Source organism: Nuphar pumila, chromosome 8 (assembly GCF_984573655.1).
Source record: "Nuphar pumila chromosome 8, dmNupPumi1.hap1.1, whole genome shotgun sequence".
Lineage (NCBI taxonomy): Eukaryota > Viridiplantae > Streptophyta > Magnoliopsida > Nymphaeales > Nymphaeaceae > Nuphar > Nuphar pumila.
The window spans coordinates 26,203,940-26,219,649 of NC_143256.1; the positions used below are offsets into that span (position 1 = coordinate 26,203,940).

The 15,710-nt window shown below is 37.4% G+C and overlaps 1 protein-coding gene across 1 annotated transcript in view; it reads left to right on the forward strand.

Annotated features, from left to right (window-relative positions):
• LOC149829844 (protein STRUBBELIG-RECEPTOR FAMILY 8-like) overlaps positions 1 to 15,710 on the forward strand; it is a 126,716-nt gene that overhangs the window by 34,103 nt on the left and 76,903 nt on the right. Inside the window, exons 7-10 of the mRNA XM_090016112.1 lie at positions 6,204 to 6,275; positions 6,360 to 6,425; positions 6,510 to 6,575; positions 6,662 to 6,990. Of these exons, the coding sequence (XP_089872238.1) occupies positions 6,204 to 6,275; positions 6,360 to 6,425; positions 6,510 to 6,575; positions 6,662 to 6,990 (533 nt within the window). The remainder of the gene's footprint in view (positions 1 to 6,203; positions 6,276 to 6,359; positions 6,426 to 6,509; positions 6,576 to 6,661; positions 6,991 to 15,710) is intronic.

Genomic DNA, 15,710 nt, shown 5'->3' on the forward strand with positions numbered 1-15,710 from the left:
TACTCCTTCATACATATCCTTAATTATACTAATGTACTTGAGAGAAACACCTTTCTTCATCATTGTCCACCAGAGAACGTCCCTAGGTATTCTATCGTATGCCTTCTCCAAATCAATAAAAACCATATGCAAATCTTTATTCCTCTCTCTATTTCTCTCAATAAGTTGTCTAAGAAGATGTATAGCTTCCATAGTTGATCTTCCAGACATAAAACCAAATTGATTCTCCGATATCATGACAATCTTCCTCAACCTAGACTCAATCACCCTCTCCCAAAGTTTCATAGTATGACTCATGAGTTTTATACCACGATAGTTTGTGCAATCTTGTATATCACCCTTATTCTTATATAGAGGCACCAAAGTACTCTTCCTCCACTCATTAGGCATCTTATTTGTCCGCCAAATCTTGTTAAAAAGATTTGTCAACCATTTTAAACCTTTCTCTCCCAAGCATTTCCAAGCCTCGATAGGTATACCATCTGGGCCAACTGCCCTACTTGATTTCATTTTCTTCAAAGCCTCTGCAATTTCTTTCTTTTGAATCTTGCGCATGAAGTCACGATTCATCTCATTAAAAGGAATGGACAAGTCTCCAAGATCTTGAGCATGACTTTAATTAAATAGCTTATCAAAATAATCTTTCCATCTCTCCTTAATCTCCTCATCTTTGACTAAAACCCTTTTCGTTTCATCTTTGATACATCTAACCATACCCAGATCCCTCGATTTCCTATCTCTCATCTTTGCAAGCCTATAAATATCCTTCTCGCCCTCTTTGGTATTCAACTTGTCATAAACCTCCTTATATACCTTATCCCTCGCGTTCCGAACTACTTTTTTAGCTTCCTTCTTTGCTATCATATACTTCTTCAAATTCTCATTATCACGACTCTTACTTAGATTTCTATAACCCTCTCTTTTAACCTTAATAGCTAATTTGACATCCTCATTCCACCACGATGTATCCTTACCTAGTGGTGCACCACCTTTAGACTCACCCAATACCTCCTTAGCCACCTTTCTCATGCCACCCGCTATCTTATTCCACATTGATTCTGAATCCTCCTCAAGACACCAATCAGCTTCCTTAACTACCTGCTCTACAAGCATTCCTTGTTTAGATCCTTTCAGTGCCCACCACTTAATTCTAGGATTTATCCTATGTCTATCCCTTTTGTGGCATTGTCTAATTCTAAGATCTAAAATTAAGACTCTATGTTGTGTAGCTACACTTTCTTCCGGTATAACCTTACAATCGATGCAACAACCCTTATTTTGGGAAAATCAATAATTTCTAGAAATAAATTTTGTAATGCATAAATTAAAATCAATATTGGAGCAACAGATGCTCTTGGCTACACGGCCTGAGTGGTTCACATCTGATTACAAAGGCATCTCAAAGTCATTTATGCATTTTTTTGCAAAATTTTAGCAAACATGCAACATAACCTTGTTCCAAAACATGTCCACAATGCACATTCAATTACATCACATGAATGCACATGAAGCCAATTGCATATGCATGCAAACAAATGCTTGCAACACACATTATCATGATCCATTCATGTAAAAACATCCAACATGCACATGATCATATTTATGCAAACATCAAAATAACTTCAGAATTCTCATGCGTATGATATGCATATTTGCAACATCGTATTTGAAATCATAAATGTGCACAAGCAAATCCAAAACATATATAACACCCTGCAGTACACATGAATGCAGGTCTGAACATAACAACACTGTTCAAGATCAACATCCAACATAATGCAAACCCAACACACTTCTAATCTGACTGCAACCACCCAACATAATCAGCAGTCTAGTCAGATTGCACCTGTCCAGATCGTGGCCAATCTGTTCAGATTTCACATGCAAAATCACAGATAAACCTGGATCAGATTGCACAAGGGCCAAAATGTGGCAAATCTGGTTCAAATTTTTAATTACCCCATGCACTGTTTGGCCTGCATAACCATGCTCCAACAACATGCTGTCAACATGTCATTGTTGCATTAAACTGCGCAACAACATGCTGTCAACAACATGTTGCTGCCAAATGTGCTCAACAACATGCTGTCAACAACATGTTGCTGCCAAATGTGCACAACAACATGCTGTTGATAGTGTGGTGTTGCTGCACAAATATGTACAACAATTTGCTGCCCTGAACAACCGTAACCCACACATATATGTAGCCAATAATCGGCCCATAATTCGGCAAAAACTCTGGTTTGCTGACTGCCATCAAACATGTATATATGTATTATCTGATAACAGCCAACATGGTAACATATACTCAAGTTTGATGACAATCGGAATAACAACATGAAAACGGTTTTGGTGACCATCAACATAACAACATCAAAACAATTTTGATGACTATCAACATAACAACATCAAAACAATTTTGATGGCTATCAACATAACATCATCAAAACAATGTATAATCAACTTGCCAACAACTATCATAAAATTGGATTTGATAACACAAAATCATGGTTGATAGTAGTCAATACAGTAACAAGGAATTCGATTTTATAACAGTCAACAAATTCAACATGTTCGTGAATCTGATGACGATCTTAAGTTGACATGCTGCTAAATTTGATAAGAGTCATCGGAAACATGTTAAATGGAATTAGATCTAGCAACCGTTATAAGCAAATTTTTTTTTATATAGCAGTTAACAGGATAACATAAAGCCAAATTTCACAACATAAAAAAAAACAAGATTTATCTACAGCAGGTCTGATCAGCATGCACTCACACGACGTGTCTAATCAGACTGCACCCACAGCCAAACATATAATTTATGAGCAGATCGACTGGCTATCATTATATAAACGAGATCATACAAGTCTGATCAGTACTAAAAAAGAGTCGGCAAATCTGATCAGATTTTCACACCAAGATCATACTGCAAGTCTGATCAGATTTGTACTAAAAAAGAGTCGGCAAATCTGATTAAATTTGCACTCAAAGGTCAACAGATTCTGAAATCCAGAAATAATTCCAGCATCATGACAAACAAAACAAACTTTAACATAGTAAAAACGTGATCAACTATCACGGATCCAATATTACACACACACACACACACACACATATATATATAATCATAAGCTTAAGCATAACAAGAAAGTCGTTAACCCATGCTCTTGTCAATCCAAGAAAATTGACATCTATCACTAACATAGGTATTTTCAGGATTTGGTACTTTAGGGAAACAAAAAATCTTAGGAAATAATCATATATATATACTTGAAATTGTCACTTTATATATATATATATATATTGAATCCAATTTCCCTCTTTCCATCTAAACTTACACATGAATCAAGTTTAAAACTACTTCTCCCCGTACGAATCTAGAGAGGAACCTGTACCTTAGTTCAGATGTAGAAAAAGATCGAAAAACAATCGGATAATTGGTGAGAAGGATGGATCTCCTCCTCTCCTTCCTCTTCTTCTTCTTTCTTTTCTTTCTCCTTTTCTCTCTTTCTTTTTTTCTTTTTTTTTTCTCTCTCTCTCCCACAAGTTGGTCTCTCTCTCTCTCTAGAATATGATTCTAGAGAGAGAGGAGTCCAACCCCCTCTTTTTATAGTGATTCTAGAATTTTTTTCTCTTTATCTTATTATTTTTTATTTCTTTTAACTAACTCCTTATCGGGTGACGTCTCCTCTAGATAACTCTCTTTATTAGAGAGTAGAGTTCTACCAAAGGTAAGACTTTACCTCTCTAAATACTCCTCTTTATTATTAATTATTTATTTTATTACTAAATATATATATTCTAAGAATATTCCAGAGGGTGTCACCCCCCTTTGTAAGTCCTCTCAGAGTAGAGTTCTACTCCATGTAGAACTCTACCTACACAATTTAACTTTTAAATTGTTTTTAAAGTTTTAAATTGCTCATATTTGGATTTCAGATCCGGATCCAAGATCCAAATCTATATCCAAAATCTATATGGATCCTACATGGACCAAATCCTAGTTAATATGGGTCCTGGACTGGGTCTAGATCTATATTAACTTGGATTAAATGGAGCAAATCTAGTCCGATCAAATATAGAAAAAGGTAAAAATGGAGAGGGGTCATTTTTGAAAAACATGATTTTCGGGCCAACCGTAACTCGATTTCAGAAAAACAAGGTACCAACGTTCTCAAAATTACGAGACGCACCTAACGGTATACTTACCTAATTTTGGCCTCAGAATTTCACTCGATTTTGACTCAAATTTGAAGGTTAAAAAAAATTCTCAAATATTAACCATCTCATTTAGTTCTTGTCAGTGGGCCTTGGGCTACGCTCATACCCAACTGACATCACTCATATTTAAGGATATTTTCCATGATTTTTATCATTTTCATAAAATACTTAGTAAAAAATTCAAAATTTTTGAATTTAAAAATCATGAAAACACACACGGTATTACAACAAGTGGGTCATCATTATCATCTTCTGAATCTGAAATAGTGGTTGTAAGTCATTCTTCCTTGCATTTTTGCAAAATTCTTCTTTGAATTTCTTCTAGTTCAACGATAACATCAATACAAAAAGTGGCAGGAATAGATGAAAAATCACATGGACGTATATTTTGATGAAGACCTGCAATATGTTGTTTAAATCTATGCAGTCCACCTCTAATAACATAACCACAAAACACATCTCAACGATGACCCTGTCGTGGTACATCATCCATGCTTTTGCAGTATTGCCATGCAGGATCATCTCTATAAGATGAAAGTGAAAACAATATTGAAACATCTAAAATAAAACATAACCAATTAACCACCAAATAAAAATACAAGCATACAAATATTCGATAACAAGTTTACACACATATATAATAGATTTTTTTTACCTTAACCCACTTTCTTGCGTAGAAAAAGGGTGAAAATGCACTCTTGAAAAAATGGCAAAATCCCTTTCCCTTGCACAAAGATCACCCCTTAAATCACTCTCACGACTCCTAGGGTGCGTGAGTTCTCCTCTAATGGCCTCTACACAAATGAGGGAGTCGTTCCTTAAGAGGTATTTAAAACCCAAAAAGTAAAAAAGTAACTTCCAGTTTTTTTAAAGGGCGCCGAAGGTGTATCGTACGGTATGCCTCAATACAGGGTGTATCCTACGATACACCCAATGCGGATACAAGTATCACATCAGTTTCTCCCAAAGTTACGATACATATCGAACCGTATCATATGATATAGACAACCTTGATTTAGATTGCAGGCCTTTTCTTTCTTCTTGCTTGAATGTTGATAAGAGGCTCCAATCTTTTCTATTAGGGCAATGGGAGAATGTCAATTGCCAAAACTTTTTTTTTTCAGTTCTTTGTTAGTCCTTTCTCCCACTTCTGTAAACTGGTTGGTTTGCTAATAGAGATTGCAAAATTTCACTGAAGTGACATCTAATCCATATTGCCTACTGGGAGTGCGCTCATGCTCTGGAAGCCTGTGCTTAATATTACACGAATACAATGGCTGCTATGTCACATAGGTGCGGGTGCGAGTACGGATGCGGCGATGTGGCACTTTAAAAAAACTTGGGTGCAGGGGTGCGGGGAGGATATATATGTATAATTTTTAACAATTTTAAGTTAACGCTATGTGCATTTATGTATTTATATATATAATATAGATAAAAATGGACTTGATTAGGGTTAACTGAATCTACTTTTGGATAGAAATGAACCTCAGTGTGGTTGACTTCACCTAACATAAAGAAAACTGTGTCCAAGTGTCGCACCCGCCTGGGTGCAGTGCTCTGTTAGAAGAGTCTGTGTGACATAGAATGGCTGTAAATGAATCCTTGTAGATGCCTGCCTCTGAGTTTTATTTTCCATTCAGGAAATAAGGAAAATTTTATTCTATTTCTCTTTAAAGTGCTATCATCAATCATGATGAATCTACCAACGGGTCACCAACCTTGTTATAAATGATTTGAATGTTAGGTTTTGCTTATCTGCTCATTTTGAAAGAAGGTACGCATTGATGGCAAAATTTGCTGAACACTCCATGGAAACCTCAGAAGCGAATTTGTGATTTTCTATCATTCCATATGTTGTGTACTATGTAATATGATTGTCCTTATTAACAAGCAGGCTTATATGTACTAACATAGATCCATTGATTTTCCTTTTGATGTTGCATGTTCCATTGTATGTATCTGTACTACCATGGAAGGGATTTATCTTTCAACAACTTTACAGGAGATCTTCCAAACTCTTTTGGTTTATTGTCAAACCTTTCAATTCTGTAAGTATGATGGGGATACAAGTTATTTAAGCAGCTTGTGTATAAGATAGAACTTTGGTACTTATGCACAGATATTTTCTGCAGTGACATTCAAAATAATCAATTGACTGGTCCAGTTACTCTTCTAACAAATCTGACCTTGAAGGAATTGTAAGTCCTTTTTTTTTGGTTTCTTCCTGCCTTGAGCTGATTCTTTACTCCACATCGATGTTTCACATATACTGATTTCAACAGAAATATTGCAAACAATAATTTCACTGGCTGGATTCCACCACAGTTCAGTTCCATTTCTAATCTAGTGTAAGCTACCAATTTCATCTGTCATCTCCCTTTCCTTTCTCTTTTACCACGTCTCTGCTGCATTTTTTCACTTGATAATTATACAGGATTGGAGGAAATTCATTTAATGCTGGCCCTGCTCCTCCTCCACCACCATATACCCCACCACCTCCAGGAAGAGCAGGCAATAATCATAGTACTGAAATGACTCCACATAATCCCCCAGTTATCAATGGAAACGGGTTCCAGAGCAACAAACAGAGTGATTCAAAAAGACTTTCAGCTGGTGCAATAGTAGGCATCGTTATGGGCTCACTTTTGGTGGTTGTGGTTGTTTTAGTTGCCCTTATGCTTTGCCTACGAAAATTTCCAAAAGGTATAGATGCAAAGGAAACTGCCATCAACAATTCGTCAGAGGTCTATTCTGTTTCATCAGGTATCACCGTACCTTGCTTTCCCATTTCTTGTTTTTCATTCTTCACCTAGCAGCAGACTTATGTCACATAGACACAGCAACCAGGCAGCCGGACCCATGTCGACACAGCCCGACACAGGGACTGGTACTGTGGTCCGGATTGGGTCGGGTCCAACCTCGACCCAAGTTCCAACCCAATTTTTTTTGTTTTTTTTGTTTGTCCTCGGTGAAAGGCAGGGAGGAAGAAGAAAAAGAAATAGGAGAAGGAAGAAGAAGAAAAAAAGAAATAGGAGAAGGAGAAGGAGAAGGAGAAGGAGAAGGAGAAGGAGAAGGAAGAAGAGGACGAAAGAGAAAGAGGATTGGAAACGAAGGAAGAAGAGGATGAAAGAGGAAGAGGAAGAGGAGAAGGAAGAAGATGAGAGAGAGAGAGAGTGATTTTTATTAAAATGAAAATTTCATTCCCCCCTCTCCCTTATTTTTAAAAATTACAGTCACCTCCTCCATACAAACTTTTTCCTTCCCCTGCCCCTTTTTTTTCAAAAAATTAGTCACACAAACTTTTTTTTAAAATTTTTTGATGACCTTATTATAGATCCAGACCCAAACTTTCTTTAATTTATGATCCAGTCATATTTTTACACACACATATATATACACAGCAATGTCTCCGTACCTTCATCTTTTGAAATTGCCATGTCGTACCCTCCATACCTGTACCCGTACCCATGTGACATAGCAGCAAGACTCATCATATCTTTTAAGTTCATAATGGTGTTTAGGTAAGCTGTCCTTTACATGCCCATAGCTTCCATACATGTGTGTGTGTGTTTTGTGGCTTATATTTGGTGGCCTTGTGGCTACCTTACTCTGTTGCAGAACGTCATGGTTGCATGTGCCTTTTTATCATGTGTTTGTCATGGTAAACATGCTTTAGATCTAATCCTTCTGATGTTAAAATACATACATAAGTACATATACATACATATATATGGAGAGAGAGAGAGAGAGAGAGAGAGAGAGAGAGAGAGAGATTGGTTCCTCCTAACCATCTATATAGTGTGGACGGTACTGCTTTTCGATGTTCCAAGCCATGCTAGATAAATCAGACCCCAAAAATGGTTCAGCATGATCCATTTTCTAGGAATCGACGGTTGGATCATGCTTTTTCGACGAAAAATATAATTTTATGAGTTTAAAATTTATAAAAATTCTTAGCCATTGATTTTAAAATCCTTATAAAAAACTGCTTACATGTCATAATTGGATGATTCAAAAGATAATTCCTACGAAGCAAACCATGTAGAACACATATGTAAGGTAAGATTAAAAAAAAATGAAAAATTGAGATCTGTCCACACCCACCTACAGTTTGGAGGAACACACACACAGATCCATCCACACCCACCTACAGTTTGGAGGAACACACACACTGTAACGACCCCAACTGATCCTCGTAGAAATAGTGGATTTTTTTTTTTTAAATAATTGAGGAAACTCACCCATAGGCCTCATAGATTTAATAAACCAAACTACAAACCAAACTGTGCACTGAATCAAATGAAGAGTAAATCAAACTTTATTAATTCAATAAAAAAATATCAAATAGTCTAGACACAAAAATCGTCTATCTTAGTAGAGCCACCATGTCAGAAACCCGAAACCAATCACAATGCTCGGAGTCTCCAACCGCAGGACATCACTGGGCATTCGTGCTTGAAACACAATTTTAAGAAAATGGGTAAGAACCAAAGTCCTTTATACGAATTTCTCTAAAAATCCAAACAATAAAGGAAATAGTATAAACAAATTTATGCATAAGTTTCAGAAGAACATCACAAACAACAATTTTCCACAATCAACTTACCATTCAAGCATTTAAACACACTATTTTGTAAGGCCAAATATGCATAAATGCATGAACTAATGTTGAACAGTAAATATGCATGATTCAATGCACATGTACGAATAACTTATTAAGTTATTTATCAAAGTTGCTTTTGCATGTACGTCCCTATTAAATTCATACAAATTTAATTTTCACTTTTTCTTAAACTTGCAAATGCTTAAAACAAGCACAAATTCTCGAAGTTCAAAGTAGGTTCCCAGTTGTTGCTTAACACACAATTTGTATTTTATTACTGGGTTCTACACTTGTTCCTCGACCGATATCAGAAAATAACACATCTATCGAAACATTAGAAATCAACATTTAATACCGGGATTGAAAAGAAGCCATCATTTATAAACTGGGTTTGGATCTTATTCGAACCCAATTCGTGTTTATCTAATTACAGATTTAAGCACATGTTCATTAATAGTATTAATGACATTGTAAATTACCTTTGTTGTATGATGGGTATTTCCGTACCCTAGTAATTGTAACAATGTGTATTTAATGGGAAGCTCAATACCGCAACCTCCAATTGAGGATTCTCCAGCAGCTCTCACGTATTCTCTCTTCGTTGCTTATTGGAACCCATGAATTTTATTATGGTATCAGAGCGCCAGGTTCAAATTTAAGGATCGTGATCTTCTTATGAACATCCGGTAACGCTTCTTCATCCGGTAAAGCTTCTCCATCTCCAAGATTTTCTTCTTTCTTCTTACCCCTTCTCCTTCATCTGTCACATATTATCCTTTTCCTTTCTCCTACATTCTTCTTGTCTCTTGATATCAAAATCCAACGTCTTTCTCTTCCAAAACTTGGATTTGTTCACGTTTGCACATTTCTAATTTTCTGTTTGCCTAATATTCTTCTTTTCAAGGCTTAAATAACATATTGCTGATTCTCTGTTTCATATTGTCATATTGCTGCACGTGATCTTATATATTAACAATTTAAATAATCACTTAAGACCGGATTTGAATCATTTGATCTTTGTGTGATTACAAAGCTTGAATAGGATCACATCAAATTCTTTTGCACATTGACGACACATTAGATTCAAATCTGGAAGTGATCCCAGATCTCTCTTGGTTAATATTTGGACTCATTCTCTATATTCCTTTCTGTTTTATACTGCTTGTCTATATTCTCCCATATTCTGAAAGGAAACACGTTATTTTCAAAATAACGTGCTCCTTTGATTAAGTTTTTAATTTAGAATAGATCTTTACTGCGTAGTTCTGGTTTTCTGCCTCGGGTTTATAAAAAAAAAAGGACAGTGGCTGCAGAAATCGCTGATCTTAAGTTTCTGTTCTGAATTTTATCAGAATTCCATAGTAATTAAACCTTCTTATTCCTTCTTATTTTGGCAACTCCTTATTTTTTTGGCTTCAATAGAGTATGGACTCATTTCCTCACTCTTAGTCTGGTCTTTCCTCAAACTTCCTTAGTCAACTTGGCTATGAGAAACTGAACAATTTCAATTTCCTAACTTGGAAGCGACAAATCATACCATTCATAAGAAGTCAGGATCTTTCTGGACATCTAGATGGTTCTGTTTCTGTTCCTCCAGAGTTCATACCACAAGAAGGAAAAAATGGTGAGGGAGATCTTTCGATTACCTATGTTAGAAATCCAGAGTACGTATCCTGGATGAAGCGAGATCAGGCACTGGTTGCCTATATCCCTTCTACATTGTCACAGGAAGTACTTGTGGCAATTCCAGATGACTGCTCTGCCATGCAATTATGGCAACGACTGGTTCAGACATATTCTCAAGTTTCTCAGGCCAGAGCATTATTTTTAAAGAAAGAGTTTCAAATGTTGAGGAAGGACTCCATGACCATCATAGAGTACTTGAACAAAATGAAGACCATTACTGATAAGTTGGCCATCGTGGGATGCACAGTTAGTGACAAAGATATGGTGCAATAAACCTTGAGTGGGCTGGGATCAGATTATCATATGATGGTTACTTCTTTATTGTGTTTGCCAGATTTACCTACATTTAAAGATCTTCGTGCCAAGCTTTTACAGTATGAGATGACCTTGAAGGGATTTTCTGAAAATACTCATGTCCAAGTTGGAGCACACGATGTCCTTGCCACATGAGTTGGCTATGGGCGAGGACGTGGTAGGTATGATTTTCGGGAAAGAGGGGGTCAATAAAGAAATTGACAAGTCGTGGAATATTACCTACACCCAGTATTCCTCCTAATGGTCAGAGACAAAGATCAATACCCACCTGTTTTCTATGCAATAGAAGGGGGTATATCAAAGCTAATTGCTGGTTTAATCATAAAAAAAGAGGCAAACAACCAGAGACAAGAAAGGGGTCAGATAAATTGAAGAACAGTGACGAAGTCAAGGAGTTGTTACTATATGCTCTAGCTGAATTGAATTTAAAACTAAATAACTAGGGCACTTGTATGTCGATTCTGGTGCAGCTACTCATGTAACGACCCCAACTCATCCCCTTTGAAAATGCGGATTTTTTTTTTCTAAAACAGTGCGGAAAACTTCCCAGAGACCCGGGGTCCTCACAGTTCCAATTCCAACTGGATAGCCACAAACCACAAAGGAACTTGCAATTAACATCCATAACTAACCATTACCTTTATTCATGAATGAAAAACAAATCTCAAAAATAAAGTGTCTGACTCAAGTAACTACTGATGACAATAAGCAAATAACAAGAACACTAAATAAAAAAACAAAACAAAGAGCCACTCTGTCCACATAGAAGACTGTCAAAACTCGTTGTGACTCTCGCGCCCTCGCAGTAGCTGTCGACTTCACTGATCACCTGCTTCTGCGAAAAACCAACGAAGTAGGGTGTCAGAATCGAAATCCTGAGCACAGCTACTTCTTAATGAAACAAGTGAGATAAAGAATGGAGATGAGATATCATGCAACAATTAATGGAAATACATACAAGACAGTTTATAGCAATTGAGAATTTAATCATGCAACAATCATAATTGCTAAGCACGCAAAGACAGTAAAGCAGTAGCATCTACTAAAATTTCAGCATGCAACAAGAATTTAACATTCAACATCTACCCTTATGTACTGAGTAAGGAAACCATTAAAGTATGCATGATCTAATGCATAACAGGAAAAATGCATGTCTTTTATGCAATGCATGAATCAGTTTATTATCTTCTATTTAAGTCTTTTGTTTCCTTATGCATGCCCTATTAAATGCATACAACTTTAAGTTTCTCTTTTTAATTATCGTTGCCCGCGGATACACCAAACAGGTACAAACCCCGAGGTTAAGTTAGGTTCCCAGGGTAGCTTAGCACACAATTTATATTTTATTACTGGGTTCTAACTTAGCCCTCGACCGAATCACCTTCGGAACATTAGACCTCCACATCTAATGTCGGGGACATAAGGGACACCCCACGCTCACAAGTGCCACTTCCTTGGTACCAAAAAAACAACAGCTGTGTCAAACACACCACTCCCGGGTAAAGTGGCGGACTCTCCCTAAAACCGTGGCCAGGAGAAGGAACCTCAATATCGGGTTCAGGGGACCAAAATTAAGCACACGGAGTTTTGTATCCTCACAGTCTCCCCAAGACCGGATTTCTAAGATCCCCATTCTCCGGATGGGTGATCATAGAAGGTATATTACACTGTGCTTTATAATTCTTTTATTTAAATTTAATTTCTTAAGTTTTGCAACATCATATGCAAAAAGAAAGATAAAAGCTCGCATCTACCTCGCGAGAGCCATCACAGGACTTCGGCCTGTGGAAACATATAGAACAGTGCAATAAAACTGAAATATTAATAAGGCATGATCTTTGCAATGCATTGAAATGAGTAAGGGAAACATTTCCACAACTCGGGTTTACCAAACCCGCGATGATTCATTTGATCACCGGAGCACTAATGCACGAATCACAATCATATGTAAAGTATGCAATGGTATTAACATGTCTGCAAAGTGTAGTCATATATGTAACAAATTAACCAATTGATAATGAACTTGAAATATGACATTCCCGTATGCAAATTAAACTGCCCATGTTATGCCCCTTTTCCCCGTGCATATGCATAGTATGCAAACATCTTTGTGCAATCATTACTACATATACCTTTAACCATGATTTGTGTTGAGATGGGCAAAGAAGCATTCATATATTTATGTATGTGCAACAACACATGTCAAATCCATCGATGTGTAAGTACTTAAAACAAACTTTATCATGGAGTAATGTGTAAACATGTTCCAACCGATATGAAAATCAAAATTTCAAGTACATGACTCATTCTTAAAGTTTATCGTGCTTCAAGAGACTAACAATTCTAAACTTTACTAATCACACAACAGGCTCTGTTTTCTTAATTTAACACACTCATGTTACTAGCATGCTACAGTATCCACATGAGAAAAATTTTGTATTTAACAGCCCAACCCAGCCGACCCTGTCGGCTGGGTCTGACAGAATATCCACAGGCCCAGCACCTGTACAGAAAATTTCCTGTATAAAGTATACCCAAAAATTTTCTCAAGGCCAAGGCCCAGGCCAGCACCCACTGACTGGGTCGACTGGGCCTGCCCCAGCCCTGCCAAAACCATCCACTCACCCAGCCAAGCACTTGGCTGGGCCTGTCGGTTCGGCCAGCAGCTGGCAGTCAGCCGAGAGCCACTCGGCTGGCTGCCAGTCAGCCAAACCAACAGCCGATACTTCACAAAAAACAGATTTCAAAGTTTTTGTTGTTTTATTTATTTGTTATATTTATTTTTTTGTTGAAAGGACAATGCCCAGCCCAGCCGACCCTGTCGGCTGGGTCCACCAGCATGTGCACAGGCCCAGTTTGGGCCTGTGTATGCTGTAAAAAAGAACAGCATACCTGTTACAAGAAAACTAATTTTTTTTTTTCAAATGTTTTTGTTGCAACCCTGCCCAGCCCAGCCGACCTTGTTGGCTGGGCTTAACAGCATATACACAGGCCCAGTGTGGGCCTGTGTATGCTGTCAACAATCAACAGCATAAAAAATTTATTTAAGCACAACTGCCTGCTAAAAAATATCATGTGTTCCTTTTTTTTGAACAGGGGAAGAACACCCAGCCCAGCCGACCCTGTCGGCTGGGTCCAAAAGCATACACACAGGTCCAGTTTGGACCTGTGTAGGCTGTCAAAGGTGACAGCAAAACCCACCCCACAAAAACTGATTTTTTTTTTTTTGAGAACACACACCTGCCCCAGCCGACCCTGTCGGCTGGGTCCAACAGCATGTACACATGTCCAGTTTGGACCTGTGTATGCTGTCAACAACAGCAGCACCACTTATTTTGCAAAAACTGAAATTTTCTTTTTTTTTTTTTTAAAAAAAGATACCCAGCCCAGCCGGGTCGGCTGGGTCCAAAATATGTACACAGGTCCAGATTGGACCTGTGCATGCTGTCAAAAACAGCAGCAAAACACCTCTTTTGAGAAATCTGCCCCCTAGTATGTCATATATATGTATCTATATATATATTTCTCTAAAACAGCAAAAATACAGCCTATACGAAACGGGATAATGGTGGAAATCGAGGTTCACTGTTCCTCTATGGATTTCCATCAAAAGAAGCATGAAAAATCCAATCTTTACCCTATTTCTCATTTGTTTCAAGAAGAAGTACCCGTACCTTTTTGGAAAAAGAAAAGAATAGAGGCTATGGGGGCGTGTGGCTGAGCTCCAATGCTTCCAACCTCCTCTTCTACCTCCTTCACTCCTCTTTGCTTTCTCCTCTTTCTCTCTCTCTCTCTCTCCTGTTTTTTTTTCTCTCCAGCCAAAAGAAAGGAAAAGGGCTGCCGCCCCTCATGAGTTTCCAGATTTGGGTCTCCCACATTAGGGAGTTTCCAAATTCTAGACTCCTTCCCTAATGTACATTTGGTTGACTATTTGACCTCCTAATCCTAAAAGATATGGAATCCTCAATACCCTTTTTTAATTAGGGAAGAGGGCTAACCCTAAACCCTCTTAACTCTATTCCCGAAATTAATAAAAATCATTAATTTAATAAATACAATTTTTTTGAATTTACTTATTAATGGGTACTCAAAAGTTCCCAAAATTGGTCATGTTGACCCTGTAGACTTTTTATATAATAATAACCCCAATTTAAAACTCCCAGCTGAATTTAAAGTCATAAAAATGTTAAGCTTGGATTTTGGATCGGATCCAGATCCAAGATCCAAACCCATACTCATACAAGATTTGGATTAAGACTTATATCCATTCCAGATTTTTGTAGGACCTAACTAGAACCCAAATCCATAAAAATTTGGATCCTATACCTTGGATTCAATCCGATCCAATTTCGGATCCGTCTCAACAAACTGCTAAAATTTTAGAAAAACGTGATTTCTGGGCCAACCAGAACTCGGATTTGAAAAAGTAAAATACCATTGCACTCAGAATTTCGAGACGCATCCAACGATATATTACATGAATATCAAATTCCGAATTTCGCCCGAAAATAACCCGAACTTCGCTTGAATTTCGCTTGAATTTAAAGGTTGAATTTAAAACTCTTTGCCACACATCGATTGGCTTGTCTAGACCCTGATGATGAGACTTGGGTCAAACCCAAACTCTAAGACCTTGGTCTAAACTCAAGCCTCAAACGATTTTCTTACCAGACTTAGCCAAATTTCAAAGTTTTTCATGAAGTGACTAAGGTCTGAAAACACGAGATCTTACAACTCATGTCACTGGTGATGCTGGTAAGCTCCTAACTCTTGTTCCTTATGCTGGTAGAAATAGTATAGTCACTGGCGATGGATCTGACCATCGTATTTCTCACATTGGAAACTCTGTCATTCCTATGTCTACTTTTTCTCTTGCTCT